This window comes from Vombatus ursinus, unplaced genomic scaffold, assembly GCF_900497805.2.
Source record: "Vombatus ursinus unplaced genomic scaffold, bare-nosed wombat genome assembly UNPS02000582.1, whole genome shotgun sequence".
Lineage (NCBI taxonomy): Eukaryota > Metazoa > Chordata > Mammalia > Diprotodontia > Vombatidae > Vombatus > Vombatus ursinus.
Window position 1 is genome coordinate 26,802,537 of NW_020940360.1, and position 16,403 is coordinate 26,818,939.

Genomic DNA, 16,403 nt, shown 5'->3' on the forward strand with positions numbered 1-16,403 from the left:
GGACAATGAAAGTAGCAATGGCACTTAAGATCATAGGATCATAAAACTAGAAAGAAAAAAAGACCTCAGAAGACATCTAGTACAAGAGGAAACCAAGATCCAGAAAGGTTAAATGGCTTGCCCGAAATGTTTATGGCAAGAAGAGCAGCTGGACCTAACTAAACTACATACGGGAAAAAAAAAACTTTCCAAGAGGCAATACAATTTTTTTTTTTTTGCTTTTTGGTGAGGCAGCTGCAGTTAAGGGACTTGCCCAAGGTCACACCGCTGGTAAGTGTCAAGTGTCTGAAGCCAGATTTGAACTCAGGTACTCCTGACTCCAGGGCCAGTGCTCTATCCACTGTAACACCTAGCTGCCCCAGCATTACAATTTTAAAGGAACTTAGAGATGCTTTTTTTTTCAACATCTCTCAAAGGAAAAAATTCCAAAAGAATAGAAAAAGATTAAATGGTGATTTTACCAAAAGTTGACAGAGAAAACATTAGTAACTGCCAATCCATATAACTATTTTGTTATCTCTATAAAGATCTTTATGCATTGAGGGTAACTTTCAAGCAAACATCTTTTATACAGCTTCCTAAAAACTGAAACTAAGGTGGTGTTTGTCAATCAGAGAATAGCTTAACGAATTACAGTATATGAATGTAATGGAATACTATTAAAATACAAGAACTTACAAAAGATATCAGCACCAACTGATGTAAAGTGAAGTGAGCAGAACCAGGAAAACAATTTGTAGAATAACAATATTTTAAAGACAACAAACTCTGAAAAACTTAATAACGCGGATCAATGTAATGATCAACCATGATTCTGGAGAACTGATATTGAACTATATTACCAGTTTCCTGAAAGAGAGGTAATAACTCAAGGTGCTGAGACACATTTTTTGACCCTCGATAATATAAAAATTTATACTTGACTACGTATATTTGTAACAAGAATTTGGTTCTCTTATATTCTTTTTAATGCTAGTTAATTGAAAAATCATTTAAAAATTTATAATATTTTGAGAAATGTTTATATTCCAGTTTTTCACAAGATAAGGTCATTTGTGTCATTCAAATAGCTAATAACAAAATATCTTTCTTTAGAAAATTAAAGTAATATTTTTATACTTAGTTATGTATCAACCGAGTTGGCTTGAGAAATGAACTTGAAATGAACTTGCTTCTTAACGAAGCATCATCTGCATAAGTTGATGCCAACTGCAAACATCAAACTACAAATGACAAAAAAAAAAGTATGCCATCTGCACAAAAGCAAATTGAATTCTATCAACAAAATTCAAAATTCACTTGCCACAGAATCTGAGTTGGAAGGGATCTCAGAAGCGACCCAATCCAAAGAATACCTGAACAAGAATCTCTCCCCACCCACATACCACACAAATGAATATGCAGCCTTTTATGGAAGATCTTTAACATCATACAAAGTAGCCCACACTTCTTTTGTATACTACTAATTACTAGAAATTCTTCTTTATATCAAGCCCAATTTGCCTTTTTGCAACTTCCACCTGCTGCTCTTTGTTCTGCCCTATGGAGCCTAAGCAGAATAAGTCTAATCATTCTTCTATGTGACAGATTTTCAAATTAACAGATAGCTATCATGTTCCCTCTAACTTTTCTTTTCCACAGGCTAAACATTCTCATATCCCTCAACAAATCCTCATATGGAATAATCTTAAGTCACCCTACCATCCCAGTTTCATTCCTCTAAACATACTACCAAGAGTTTATCAATATTCATCCTTAAAATGTGGTACCAAGAACTGAACACAATACTACACATATGGACAGATAATGGCAAAATACAGTGGGACAATCACTTCCCTGGTCTTAGATATGATGTCTCTCGTTTAAAAAATCCTCAAATTGATGTAATAGAATACTATTGTGCTATAAGAAGTGATGAGCAGGCAGACTTCAAAAAAACATGGAAAGACTTGCCTGGACTGATGCCAAGTGAAGTGAGCAGAACCAGGAGAACGTTGTACACACCAATAGCCCCGTTGTGCAATGACTAATGTTGATAGACTTTGCCCTTCTCAACAATGCAAGGATCTAAGACATTCCAAAGGCCTCATGATGGAAAATGCTATCCGCATCCAAAGAAAGAACTATGGAGTTTGAATGCAGTTTGAAGCATACTATTTGCTATTTTTTTCTTCTGTTCTGTTTTGTTTTCTCTTTCTTGTGGTTCCTCCTATTGGTTCTAATTCTTCCTTACAACATCACTAATGTGAAAATATGTTTAATAGGAATATGTATGTATAGCCTATATCAGATTGAGCGCCACCTTAGGGAGGGACGCAGGGAGGGAGGGGGAGAAAAATTTAAAACTCAAAAGCTTATGGAAGTGATTGCTGATAAATTAAAATAAATTAATTTTTAAAAAATCCTCAAATTGACTACTGATTAGAGAAATGCAAATTAAAACAACTCTGACGTGTGACCTCACCTATCAGATTGGTTAATATGACAAAAAAGGGAAAACGTTGGATGTTGGAGGGGACATGGGAAAACTGGGAAACTGGGAAACTAATGCACTGTTGGTGGAGTTATGAACTGATCCAACCATTCTGAGCAATTTGGAATTATGCCCAAAGGGATATAAAATTGCATTCCCTTTGATCTAGCAGTACCATTGCTAGGTCTATAACCAAAGACACCTCTAAAAAGGGAAAAGGACCTATTTCTACAAAAATATTATAGCAGCTCTTTTTGAGGTGGCTAAGAACTGGAAATCAAAGAGATGCCCATCAATTGGGGAATGGCTAAACAAGCTGTGGCACATGATTGTAACACAGTATTATTGTGCTATAAGAAATGACAAGCAGGATGATTTTAGAAAAACCTTAAAAGATTTACATGAACTGACACTGAGGTGAACAGAACTAGAAGAACATTGTATACAGTAACAGTAATACTACTGGGAATGACTTACCTATTCTCAGCAATACAATGATCCAAGACAATCCCAAAGGACTAATGATGAAGCATACTATCCACCTCCAGAGAAAGAAATGATACAGTTTGAATACAGACTAAAGCATGCTATTTTTCACTTTCTTTCTTTCACTTTTTTTCTTTTATTCAATTCTTCTTGTACAAAATGACTAATATGGAAATGTTTTACATAATTGTACATGTCTAACTTATATCTGATTGCATAGAGAAGGAGAGGGAAGGAAGTCGAAGGAGGAATAGAATTTGGAATTCAAAACTTTAAATAAAAATGTTAAAAAACTGAAAAAAAGAAAGAAGAAAATAATGGGCCAAAAAAAAAAAAAAAAGGACCCAGAAACAACGTCCTAAGTCTCTTCTTCCTTATGGCCCTACAGACCTTGTTTTTTAATGTGATACTTCCAATGATAATCTATTTAAATAAAAGAAATGAAGATACCTGGAATTCTGAAAAAAAAATTCCTCAGATTGCATTATATTTTTTGGCTGCTACATTAAGTTGTTACTACTCTGAGTTTTCCAGTTCACAAACTTTCACATTCTTTCTCAAATAACCTGTGGTTTGTCCATGCCTTTCCCATCTGTTCTTAAGAAGTTGATTTCCTTAAACTAAGTGTAAGACTTTAGATTGATCCCCAAAATTAAATGACATCAAATTACATAACATATGTAAAAGCACTCTGCAAACCTTAAATGCTACATAAATTCTAGCTATTATTATTATTAAATTTCATTTCTTGTAATTTGGTCCAATGTTACCCTGTTAGAATTTATTTTTGGATCCTGGCTATTATCTAGTATGTTGTCCCTTTTGGCTTCATATCATCTGAAAATATGATAAGTATCCCATCTATGCCTCTATCCAAGACTGAAAAAGTGTTGAATAGTAGAAAGCCAAGAAAAAGATCCTTGGTGCCCAATAATGGATATTGCTTTCCAAGCTAATAGCAAATGATTCCTGGCTTCTCTCTGGGCCCTGCTATTCAACTAATCTAAAATTTATCTAATTATATTATCATCTACCTCATACAAATAATAAGATCACAGATTGAGAGCTAAAAGACCATTTAGTCTAAACCCCTCAACTCTTATCTTTTCTCCAAGAACAGCAGTAATCAAAGGCTTTACCAAAATGTAAGTAAACCATATCTACAGTATTTCCCTGATGTGCCAGTCAAGTAAGCCTGCCCCCAAAAAAAAGAAAAGAAAAGAAAAATGAAGTTAATCTGCAATAACCTGTGCTTAATAAAGCCATGGTGGTTGCTTGTGATCACCACTTCTTTGTCTAAGTTTTCATTAACCACTCTTTCAATAATTTATTATAGAATTTTTCAACGAATAGAGTTCAGGCTCACTGGTCTCTAGTTAGTAGTCTCTATTCTTTCCCCTTTTCTAGAAAACCTGAACATTAGTCCTTTCTCAAATCCCATCTTTACCCATTCTACAAGATCTTCCAAAGATTACTGGTAATAATTAAATAATTCTACCTTGACAGTTTTTGCACTGCTCTTAGAATGCAGTTTATCTGGGAGAGATATCAAACTACTTTGAAAGCACTGGTAGCTTGTAGCTCCCCAGCCTGGGGTGGTCCTGTTGTTGACTTTCTTGGGGTTCAGAGTATTGTGTTATTCCAGAATCTCAGGGACAACTCAAGGCCACAGGCTCCCCACCCCTGGGTTAGAGGGTACAACTGACATTTGAACCTCACATTCACCTAAAATGGACAAAAGAGGCAAAGATACACACACACACACACACACACACACACACACACACACACACACACACACAGTTGGTTACAGAAATACATTTCACTCAACAGGAAAACAGGTGGGAAAGGGAAGAGAAATGATGAGAGGGATGGTTTCAGAGAAGCCTGAGAAGACTTCTATGAACTGATGCAGAGTGAAGAGAACAGAACCAGAACAATCTATACAATGACAATATGGTAAAGACAAACAACTTTTAGAGATGTAGGAACTGTGATCAATGTCATGATCAACCATAATCCCAGAGGATTAATGATGAAACATGCCACCCACCTCTCAACAGAAAGTTGAAGGACTCAAAATGCAGAAATATTTTTTTGGGCACAGTCAAAGCAGAAATATGCTTTGCTTGACTATACACATTTGTAACATGGGTTTTGGTTTTCTTTTATTGTTGTATCTTTCATAGGTAGGTGGGAGTTGGGATGGGAGAGAAGAGAAAGAAAGTACATTTTTTTCTAAATGAAAAAAATTAAATACAATTAAAAAAAAAAAGTAGGGAAAATGGTCCACTATCAGACATCAAGATCATCTGCCAACAATACTATGGAACAGCAGTAGAAAATATTTTCACTTCAATGAATAAAAACACAAATCAAAATCTAACCTTACCATAAGATGTTTAAAATTTTTTTAGAATCACTTTTATCTCAGAAAAGAATATTTCTAAATAGGTATAAACTTCCACTTAATTTGTTCCAATTAATTTGTTTTCCTAGTAAGGAAAATACCATACAGTTAGTCAGCAAGAATAAATAAGATATTCCTTGGAAGTCTGTCATCTCAATCTTATGACAGTGTTGTAGATTAGCTTATTCAAAACTAAACTAAGCAGCTAGGTGGCCACACTGGATAGTGTTAGATCTGGAGTCAGGAAGACCTGATTAAATTTAGCCTCAAACACTTACTAGAAGTAGATGACCCTTAGGCAAGTCACTTAACCTCTGAGTTTCCTCATCTGTAAAATGTGATTAATAATAGTACCTACCTCCCAGGATTATTATAAGGATAAAATGAGATAGTATTTGTAAAGTGATTTGCAAACTTTAAAGTGCTATATAAAGGATAGCTATTATTATCATTCTTATCATAATATTATTAGCCATGTAAAATCATATTGGTTTACTAGCATCTAGCTTGAAATAAATTACTTAAACTGTAAACAATCAGAATTGGTAAAGTTATTATAACTTTTAGCATAATTAGTGATCTTTAAGGACATTCATAATTGATAACAGATAAATCATCTCAAACATCATTAAGTGTATAAAATACAAATGAATACAATTGTTAACAGAGAAAATTCCTGAAATTTTTTTCAAGAACTCAATTCAACAAAATGTAAATACATATGTAGAGAACACTATGCTAGACCCTAAGGAGGATACAAAACCAAGATAAACAAATACAGTCTCTGCTTTCATGGAACATAGACAAAGGAGGCAGATATTACCTAACATAGCCATTATGTAGCTACTGAAGCAAAAAATGCTAAAGAGGATTCTCTTGGTTGATCTTTGTCAAGGATCCATATTATATGAAACTACTACTTTTTCAAGATAGGGCATGTTAATAAAAACTTACAACAAAATAAATCACAACTATACCTCATTCTGAAGCTCATCACCACTTTTAACAGAGGCAAGCATATCATACAAAGTACAGCAAAGATCTTCTATTCTTGGTGCTTCAGCAGTTCCCTTCAAAGTTTCATTGAAATACTTTTCAACTTCACACCATAAAAAAGAACCATTGTTTTTTTCCACAGGCTTGAAATCTGAGGTATAACTCTCCTGGAAATGTTCTAAATGATTATTTAGAAATTTCTTATAATCAAGGCTTATAACTTTCTGGGCATCAGCTTCACCATTTATTGGCAATTCTTCAAAGTGATCTAAATCATGCATGTCAAAAGAAAACACTATATTTTTTCCAAATAATACTCTGTCACCATTTTGTTCTTCTGTCATTTGTACAAGTGCTGTGAGACGGTCTTCACTAAAGTGGGATGCAATCCGACAAGTGGCATTACAAGCTGCAGTAGCAGATGATGATGGAAAGGGACCAAACATCTGGTTAAGAGCCTTTGTTTCATTATGACCAACACAATCCTTCAAGTGAAAAGTCTTGAAAAGAAATGCTGCTCCACTTTCAATTGCTTCCTGTCCATTGTCTGTTCCAACTATTCAAATACAAAAGAAACAAGATTAGCTCATCTCAAACATACAATAGGATAACATTTTTTACAAATATCTCACAAAGTAAAACCACATCAGTAATTAACAGATTAATGTATAAGAAAGATAAATTTATTCCAAGCAAATACCATTATCCAAATATTAGAGAAACAAGATACACTGTTATTTTCAATAGTTAATCTATATTTAATATAAAAACTACCTGAGAACAGTCCTATTTTCTTCTATAAGGCAATTCTGGAATAATCAAAATAAAGAACTATAGTTAAAATATAATTAATAGGTGCAACACACTGACTTAAGTTATAAAATTAATAGTTAACTATATAAATGGTCACAGAATCATATAATCTTAGAATCTGAGACCTTTGGCAAATTCTGATTTAGACTGTCAACTTCTTGAAAAGATGAACTGACTTTGGGTATGTATGTTTGGGTATGGGCAGGTAAGGGATTGAGAGTCTCTAATACAAGGGCAAATCAACACAAGGCTGAAACACTGTAATTCATGTTTTATGATCATGAAAACTTTAAATTCCTAATCATTTTATGTGAAGCTGGCTGCTTAAACTAAGATCTTTTCCTCACAAGGTAGAGGGAGAATACATACACACACACACATATACACACATTTATATACTCACACACACATATATACATCCATATGTATATTTTATACACATAAAAATATATATGCATTTGTATAAATAGCTGTAAAGACCTGATGGCTTCATAAGTATTCTATCATTTCCTACGTACATATTTATCTGGCTTATTCATCATTCGTCTATTTAAAAGAAGTGAAGTGTTTTACTCTAGATTAGTACATCTGCAAACAGTTCTACCTCCTTTTATCCTCTTGAGAATAAAATAGTGCTAAATCTTAACCATTCAGGACATTCACAGGCTATAGTTGTAGGCAAGATGGGCTTCTTAGGATTATCACACACTGTATCATCTCGGGAATAGTAACTAACACTGAGACATAGGTAGCCATGAGGCAGAGAGAATACATCTACCTTTCTCTTTTCTTGTGTGCTTAACACAAACTGGCTGAAAGCCATTAATAAACTGTATTTAGCTCAATTAAATATGGAATTCCTCTGTTCCTTGAAATCTCAGAATGGAGTGGCAAACCACTCAATTTTTAAGAGATAAAGAAATTATACCCTTACTCAAATACATAAAAAAAAGTAGGAATAAGTGCTTTGGTACATGTCCGTATTCTAATGACTGTGAAAGATAGAAAAAATCCATCTGTATAATATTTAACAGTCAATGGAAGAAAAAACCTTTTCATTTTAAACTCTTTCTGACTATTTCATATTTTTAAAAAATAATTGTTTTGTTCTTGACCAATAGTCATTTTTCCAGATTCAAAAGAAAGTTATGTGTAATAAAAATAATTCAAATAATCCTCCAAATAACTTCATATTGTAACTATCCATATTATCACATACACACAAAACACACATGCATAAGCACTTTTACATACATATATGCACTTAACATCCATAAAAGTTAAATTTAACTATTGCGCTGTTTTAACTTTAATGTTAGTATCAAATAGGCCACAGGACAATGAAAAAATAAGATGATTCAATAATTACATTACATACAGAATTCAATTCAATTTTAAAAATCTTTGTACATATGCATATACACATATGCATAAGCACAACTAAAAAGCACACACTAAAGAAATGGCTCAAAGAATGAGAGGAAAGCATCTTTAAGGAGCAAAGAATTATCTCAGATCTAAACTATAAAAATTGCAGAATTTCAAAATCAACTCAACCAAACTTCCTCATGTAACAGATGAATAAACTAAGGCACTAAGAAGGTAAGTAAGTTGCCCAACAACATGCAGATTGCCAGTGGCAAGTCTGTTGACAATGACAGCACATATGCCATTTCAACTGTACAATAGTGCCTGTAAAATCACAAGTTCCTAACTGAGATGATTATTAAAAATTACACACAAACGTTTTCTTTCATTTATTGCTAGAGACACTGGTGAGTGACTGGAGAAAGAAATAACTCATTTGCTTCGACTCTGTAGAGATCAGTTTGTCTTCTCCACCCTGCCAAGATCCTCAAGTAGAGAAAATAAGAGCAAGAGGGCCTCCCTACCCTCACTACTGCTCAACTTTGCTCCTAGCCTATTTACTCCTTACCTCAATCCTACTGCGCCCAGTTAATTTCAGTTCTGACTTACCCATACCATTTCCCACTTAATCTTCACTTCACAGAATACTCAATTTCTATTCAAAATGCTTCTTATCGGGGGCAGCTAGGTGGTGCAGTGGATAGAGCACAGGCCCTGGAGTCAGGAGGACCTGAGTTCAAATCCAGACTAAGACACATAACACTTACCAGCTGTGTGATTCTGGGCAAGTCACTTAACCCCAATTGCCTCACCAAAAAAAGAACAAAAACAAAACAAAATGCTTCTTATCTTCAAATCTTCCTAGAATTACCTTGTACCATCTTACCTTCCTCTATTCACCGTTTATCCCCAATTGCTCTTTAATCAACTCTGCCTTTTATCCCAATTATGAAGACAAAAATCAAAAATTTAATTCCAGTCCTTGAGGTTAAAAGACTAGCCATTTACACAACATTCACTGTGCTCTTTGATATTTACTGATTTTCTACTAATTAAAGCTTATTATGAAAACTGATAAATTTTTACTCAATTCAAAAGTCAAACACAAATATAAAGTTATAGATAACTTTCTGTTTTGCACCTAACGATATTTCCTTTCCACTCACAATACAGAGAAGAACAAATATGAACATTCAAACAAAATTTTAATGAGAATTTTTTTTCAACAAATAAGTTCTACTTCAAGGAAGGAGAAAGGGAATAAGCATTTATATAGCACCTACTATGTTCCAGGCACTGTACTAAGCACTTTTCCAAATATCATCCTATTTGATCCTCTTAACATCTCTATGAGTTAGGTACTATTACTATCCCCATTTTACAATTGAGGAAACTCTAAGTGACTTGACCAGGGTCACACAGCCATAAAGTGTCTGAGGCTAGATATGAACTCAAAACAGAAGAAACTGGCATGTAGTTCAACTATATAGTTTTAAAATATCCAAAAATAGCAAACTTCTTTTGATTCAGAATTCTAAGAGCAAAGTTAGTTACTGAAAATCACAAGTGCTCATGTAAGCCTGTTATACTCCTCCCTCTTTTTACTTCCTCTAATACAAGGGTATTCTAAGTACAGAGAATATAACAAAGGTTTACTTTATTATTATATAAAAATATAATGAATAAAGAGGCAGAAAAAAAATGAGACAATTCTGGAAACAGCAAAGAACAGGCATAATGCCACATAACATTGCACTGACCAATAAAGCAACAATCACAACCACCAATTTACAGTGTATAAAGCCCTAAGGTTTACAAAAATTTTTCCTCACAACAACCCAGTGATGCTGGTATGGTATTTTTATCCTCATCTTACAGATAAGAGAGCCAAGGTTCAGAAAAGGGAGTATGTTCTTTTATCTAAGTGTATTCTAAGGTTTCATGGCCTACACATAGTAGCTACTTAATAAATGATTGCTGAATTGCTGAAGTTGCCCAAGATCCCAGTTAGTGAAAAGCAGAACTGGGAATAGAACTCAGGCCCTTTGTTCCAAATCCAGTATTCTTAAAGTACTCTTACCTAGTGCGCTCAGCAGCAGCTGCCTCAGAACAATGGCATCATTAACACATTATAAACTGCCCCCCACACACATAATATCAAAAACCCCACAGTAATGGCATTTAGCTAATCAACTGGTGATAATCCAAATAGTTACTTACTTTAGCTCTAAAAGTATTAATTTCCTTGAATATCAGTCTATTTACTGTCATTATATTGCTCGATACATAAATATAATCAGTAATCCTATAGAACTAACTACTCCTTCTCCCTGAAACTTTTCTTTTTGCTTAATATTGTCTTTATAGACCCAATTAATGATGTTGGGAGGGGGAGGGAAGAATCTCTATGCCGATAAGAGAATATGAGAGTGATCAATGTGTGATAAAGCTAGAAGGGCAAATTAAAAAGAAGTTGTAAAGGGTCTTCTTGAATGACAACAAAGTTTCAGCACCTCATAAACTATAAATTGTGAATGGTGGTTGTTACTGTGTTGGTCAGAGCAATGTTATATGGCATTATGGCTCTCCTTTACTGTTTCCAGAAAAGAGAATTATAATCAAAATGGACAGTGAGGAAGATCAATGTGGTAGCAATCTATAAGAAGTATCAGAGTAAAGAAAAATCTCAAAGAAGCAGATAGGAGGCTACTGAAAAAGACAAAGCATGAGATAACAAGGGCGTTTTTAAGCATTTCAAAGATATTGTAGCTATATCCAACTATCTTCTAATCTACAAAGCTTAAACTTTAACATACTGTAACTTCAGTGTGCAAAAAGGAATAAAAATTTTTAAAATATTCCAGAAAATACGGTCCAGATTTCTTAATTCCTAAATACAATGACTTTTTCTCAATCTTCATCTTTCTTGACTTCTCTTCAGGATTTTATGCTATTGGCCACCCTTCTTCCTTAATAATACTCTCCCCACTCTGGTTTTTTGTGATACTACTTACTCTCATGCTTCTCCTGTCTGATCTCTCTTCTCATTCTCCTATACTGGATCAACCATATCCCACCTCCAAATGTAGATGTATTCCAAAATTCTGTCCTGGATTCTGTGCTTTCTCTCTATATACTCTCAGTGACTTCATCTGCTCCCAATAATTACATTATGATCTCTATACAGAAAATTCCTAGATGTCAATACCAACCCCGATCTCTCTCCTGAGCTCCATTCGTGAACTACTAACTGCCTACTTTGTCTTTCCACCTGGATATTTGATAAGAATCTCAAACTGAACATTTACAAAATAGAACTCATTAACTTTCTCACAAACTCTCCTTCTTCTAACCTTCTCCATTTCTGTTGAAAAGTATCACCATCTTTCCAGTCATCCAGATTTACAACTTCAACATCATCTCCAACACTTTGGTCTCCCTCACCTCACATATCCAATCAGTTGCTTAATCTTGTTTTTCTCTTCACAACATCTTTCACATTTTTTACCTTTTTCTCCACTCACACTGCTACCATCCTAGCGGCTCAGGTCCTCATCACCTTTGCCCTGACTATTTTAAATGGTTTTCCAGGTCTCTCCCCACTCTAATCCATCCTCCATTCAGCTGCCAAAGGGATTTTCCTAAACTGGAAGTCTATCCATGTAATTCCTCTAATCAGTAAAAATATAGTAGCTCTGGATTACCTATAGGATCAAATGTGAAATCCTCAGTTCAGCATTTAAAGCTCTTCATAACCTGATTTCTTCCTACCTTTCCACTCTCGGCTTATTTAATGTTCCTAGGGCAAGCCACCCCATCTCCCATCACCTTCACCTCTTATTTTCCCTGAATACCTTCAAATCTCACCTTCTACAAAAAGACTTTTCTGGTCCCCATAGCTGCTACTACTTTCTTTTCTGCTACTGCTTTCCTCCTTCTCTGTATATACCCTGCACATACCAATTATTTACATGTGTCCTCCTCCATGAGAATATAAGCCACCTGAGGACAGAAACTGTTTTTGTTTTACTTTATATGCTCATCCTTTAATAATGTGCCCAGTAGATTCTACCTCATAAATTCTTTTTGCCTGATTGACCTCTAGGGCTAAGCAATTCTCATTATGGGTGGAGTGGATGCTTCTTGAGAAAAAAAAAGCTCAAAGATAGATAAGAGAAGTAATATCAGAAGCAGAGAAGGAAGGTCCTACTATCATTATATTTGTGGGAAGGGATCATTTTTCCAGGAATTCATATTCAACCTTTTGAAAAAAAGGATGACTTCAGGAAATCAAACTGGAAAACGTGACCAATTTTATTTTCCACAACTTATGGACTAAAAAAATACAAATGGAATGTGGTAGACAAGAAAACTTCTCATTCATAAAGAAAAATCAAATATAATTCAGACATAAATGCACTCATGCTAAATTTTAAGTTTTAAAATCTAAAACTTTTAATTTAAAGAACATTTATGGGTTTAAATCTAAAATTGTAAATGAGAATTAAGTTGACTGCTTGAAGGATGCCTTTCATAGCACACATGACTTATCTTTCCTGCACAATGCAAATATACAGAGTGAATATAAGCTGAAGTTGGCATAACGAAGTTCTAAGAACTTCCACAGCAACTTCTCAAATTCATTAAGTATTACAGCTGACATCCAAATTATAAGGAGAGCTTCTTCTGTTGGAGACTCCTCTTCCAGGATATCATGACACAGCTTGCCAACATTGTTCCTTCTCAGGTTCCTTTGTTGGCTCTTCCTCCAGAGGTCACACCCACTAACCATGGGTGGCTCCCTCAAAGCTTGGTCGTGGACCCTCTTTTTTTCTCCTTCTATACCTCAAGGGGATTTCATCAGTTCCCATGGGATCAATCATATCTATGCAGATAATTCTAACAGATCTAATTATTCAGCCCCCTCTATGTTCCAATTCTAATCACCAACTGTCTTTAGGAAAATTTTTTAAACAAAAACATGCTCAAAAAAGAACTCGTAATCTCTTCCAATTCTTCCCCTCTTGCCAACACACCAACTATTACTTTCAATTACTATCCCCTAGTTACACAGGCTCTCAACTTTGTGTTGTCTTCAACTCTCCTTCAAATTCACCCTACATATCCAATCTACTGTCAAAGTCTGGTCATTTCTACCTTCACACCATTTCTTATTTACATTCTTTCTTTCCATTCAAACATCCAGTATTCTCATCCAGGCCCTCATCCCTTCTGGTCTACTGCAATAGTTTTTTTTTTACTTGTTCTCCCAGTTGCAAGTCTCTCTCTACACCAATCTATCATTTACTCAGCTACCAATTTTCATAAAGCATGAAGTGACTATGTCACTTCCCTAATTCAATAAATTATGGTGGCTCCTTATTACCTCCTGAACCAAATATAATGATTGGCTTTTAAAGCCCTTTACAACCTGGCCCTTTCCCACCTTTCCAGTCTTCTCACACTTCAATTCTCTCTAAATACTCTACAATCCAGCAACAAGCCAATGCCTGGTTGTTGTTTTGTACATATAACACTCCATCCCCATCTACTGACTAACCAGCATTGCTGGATTGCTCTCCTTCCTCATCCTCACCTCTATCTCCTGGCTTCCTTCATATTAACTCAAATCCCACCTTCTGCAGGATGCCATTCCCAGTCCCCTCTCTGCTGAGTGCTTTCCTCTGAGACTACCTTCTTTTTACACAGTATGTATATTGTAAGTACATAGTAACTTGCACGTTCCCTCCATTACAATGGGAGCTTCTTAAGGGCAGGGACTGTTTTTGCCTTTCTTTGTATGCTCAGTGCTTAGCATGGTGACTACACATATTAAGCATTGAATTAATGCTTGTTGAGACAGCTAGGTAGAACAATGCACAGAATGCTGGAACTATCAGAAAGGTCTGAGTTCAAATTCTACCTCAGACATGGACTAGCTGTGTGATCTGATCAAATCACTTAACCTCTCTCAGCCTAAGTCAAATCTGTCAAATGGGAATAACAATAGCATCCACACTTCATAGAGTTTTTGGGAAAATCAAACGAGATACTAAATGTAAACTAGCTTGAAGACCTTAAAGGATTATGTAAAAGCTATCATTGTGGGTATATTGCTTGTTGTTGTTACCTGACTAGCTGAAACAAGAACTTTTATTGTTTATTTATTTAAGTGAAGCCCAGAAATAAAGCTTTAAAAAAAAAATTGTCTTATCCACATTCTACAAGTAATAGTACTTTTAAAATATTTTAAGTCCTTTAAACATTTAACTTTACCTATCTGCTTTGCTGCTCGCAATATATCTTTTAAGTCTTCATTTACAATTTGTACTTCCTTCTTCTCCAGATTATCATCCACAAATTTTACAATCTTATTCCATGTGAGTCCTAAATCTGAAATTTGCTTCTGAAGTTTGGATCGTTTCAGCTGGGGGAGAAAAAAAACATAACTTAGACAAGTGTTTTCTGAAATCCGTTACAAATTCTGCAAAATATATCAAGTCCACCCACCAAGCAATAAATAAAATCACATAGAGGATCACAGATCTAGTATTTGAAGAGACATCAGAAGTTATCTAGCCTAACCTAATCATTTTACAGATGATGAAACTGAGGCCCAGAGATATTAAATGATTTATCTAAGATCATACAGGTAGTAATTCTCAGAGGTGGGATTTGAACCCAAGCCCTCTCTATTCATCATATTACAATTTACAGGTCTCAAAACTAGCTTTATTTAAAGCTGACATTTTGTCGGCTTCCATGGTTTGTTCTATAACATAAACTAACACAAACTTTATTATGTTTTATTGCTTTTCATGTACCTAACAGTCCAAACAAACTGGCCTTATTGCAGTTCTTCATCTATGACATTCCATCTCCCAATCCCTGAAGCTTTTGTAACAGCTATCCCAAATTCCAAGAACCTACACCCTCCTCACCTCTGCCTCTTAGAATCCCTTTGTTATTGTTGTATAGTCACTTAAATCATGCCCAATTCTTCATGACCTCATTTAGGGTTTTCTTGCAAAGATACTGCAGTGTTTGCCATTTCCTTCTCGAGCTCATTTTACAGATTAGGATACTAAGGCAAACAGGGCTAAGTGACTTGCCTGGGGTCACATAGCTAGTAAGTATCTGAGGTCAGATTTGAACTCAGGAAGATGAGTCTTCCTGACTTCACGTCCAGCACTCTATCCACTGTGCCGCCTCGCTGCTCCTTAGAATCCCTAATTTCCTTCAAAGTTTGGCTCTAGTGATTCTCTCTAAAAATTAATTTGTATTTCTATTGAATATATTTTGTATATATTTGTGTGCATGTATGTCTGCCCTTATAAAATATAAACCATTTGAGGCTAGAGATTTTCATTTTCATCTTTGTTATCTTACAGTGACTGGAACATAGCAGGAGCTTAATAAAAAATGTCTGGTGATTAAATGAATAAGTTGACTTTTTATTTTTCAAAGACATATCCTATTACTAATAAAGTTGGCCTCACAGTTTTTAAACATCTTGCTTTGATTACATTGCTCAACAGTTTAGCATCATTAGACCTTTACTGCAAGAAATGAGGCCAAAGAGAATTTTACCATAAATAATGACAATAGTTAACATTTCTATAGTATTTTAAAGTACATGAGGCACTTTACAAGCAGGATCTCATTTGATCCCAGCAACAGCCCTGTGTAGGAGGTTCCATTATCAATCCTCACTTTATAGATGAATGAGAACGAGAGAGCTTAAGTAACTTGCAGAGTCACATTGCTAGGAAGCTCCAAGTCCAGAGCTCTATATAATTCATCAAGCTGCTTTATAATACTATCAAGTGTATGTTCACTACAAGAATGAGTATTATT

At 34.9% G+C, this 16,403-nt stretch overlaps 1 protein-coding gene across 2 annotated transcripts in view; it reads right to left on the minus strand.

Moving 5' to 3' along the window:
* The window catches only part of ASCC3 (activating signal cointegrator 1 complex subunit 3), a 366,855-nt gene that overhangs the window by 340,421 nt on the left and 10,031 nt on the right, over positions 1–16,403 (minus strand). For both annotated transcript variants that reach the window (XM_027855178.1, XM_027855187.1), the window contains exons 3-4: positions 14,823–14,973; positions 6,347–6,921 (exon numbers count right to left, since the gene is read on the minus strand). In XM_027855178.1, the coding sequence (XP_027710979.1) occupies positions 6,347–6,921; positions 14,823–14,973 (726 nt within the window). The remainder of the gene's footprint in view (positions 1–6,346; positions 6,922–14,822; positions 14,974–16,403) is intronic.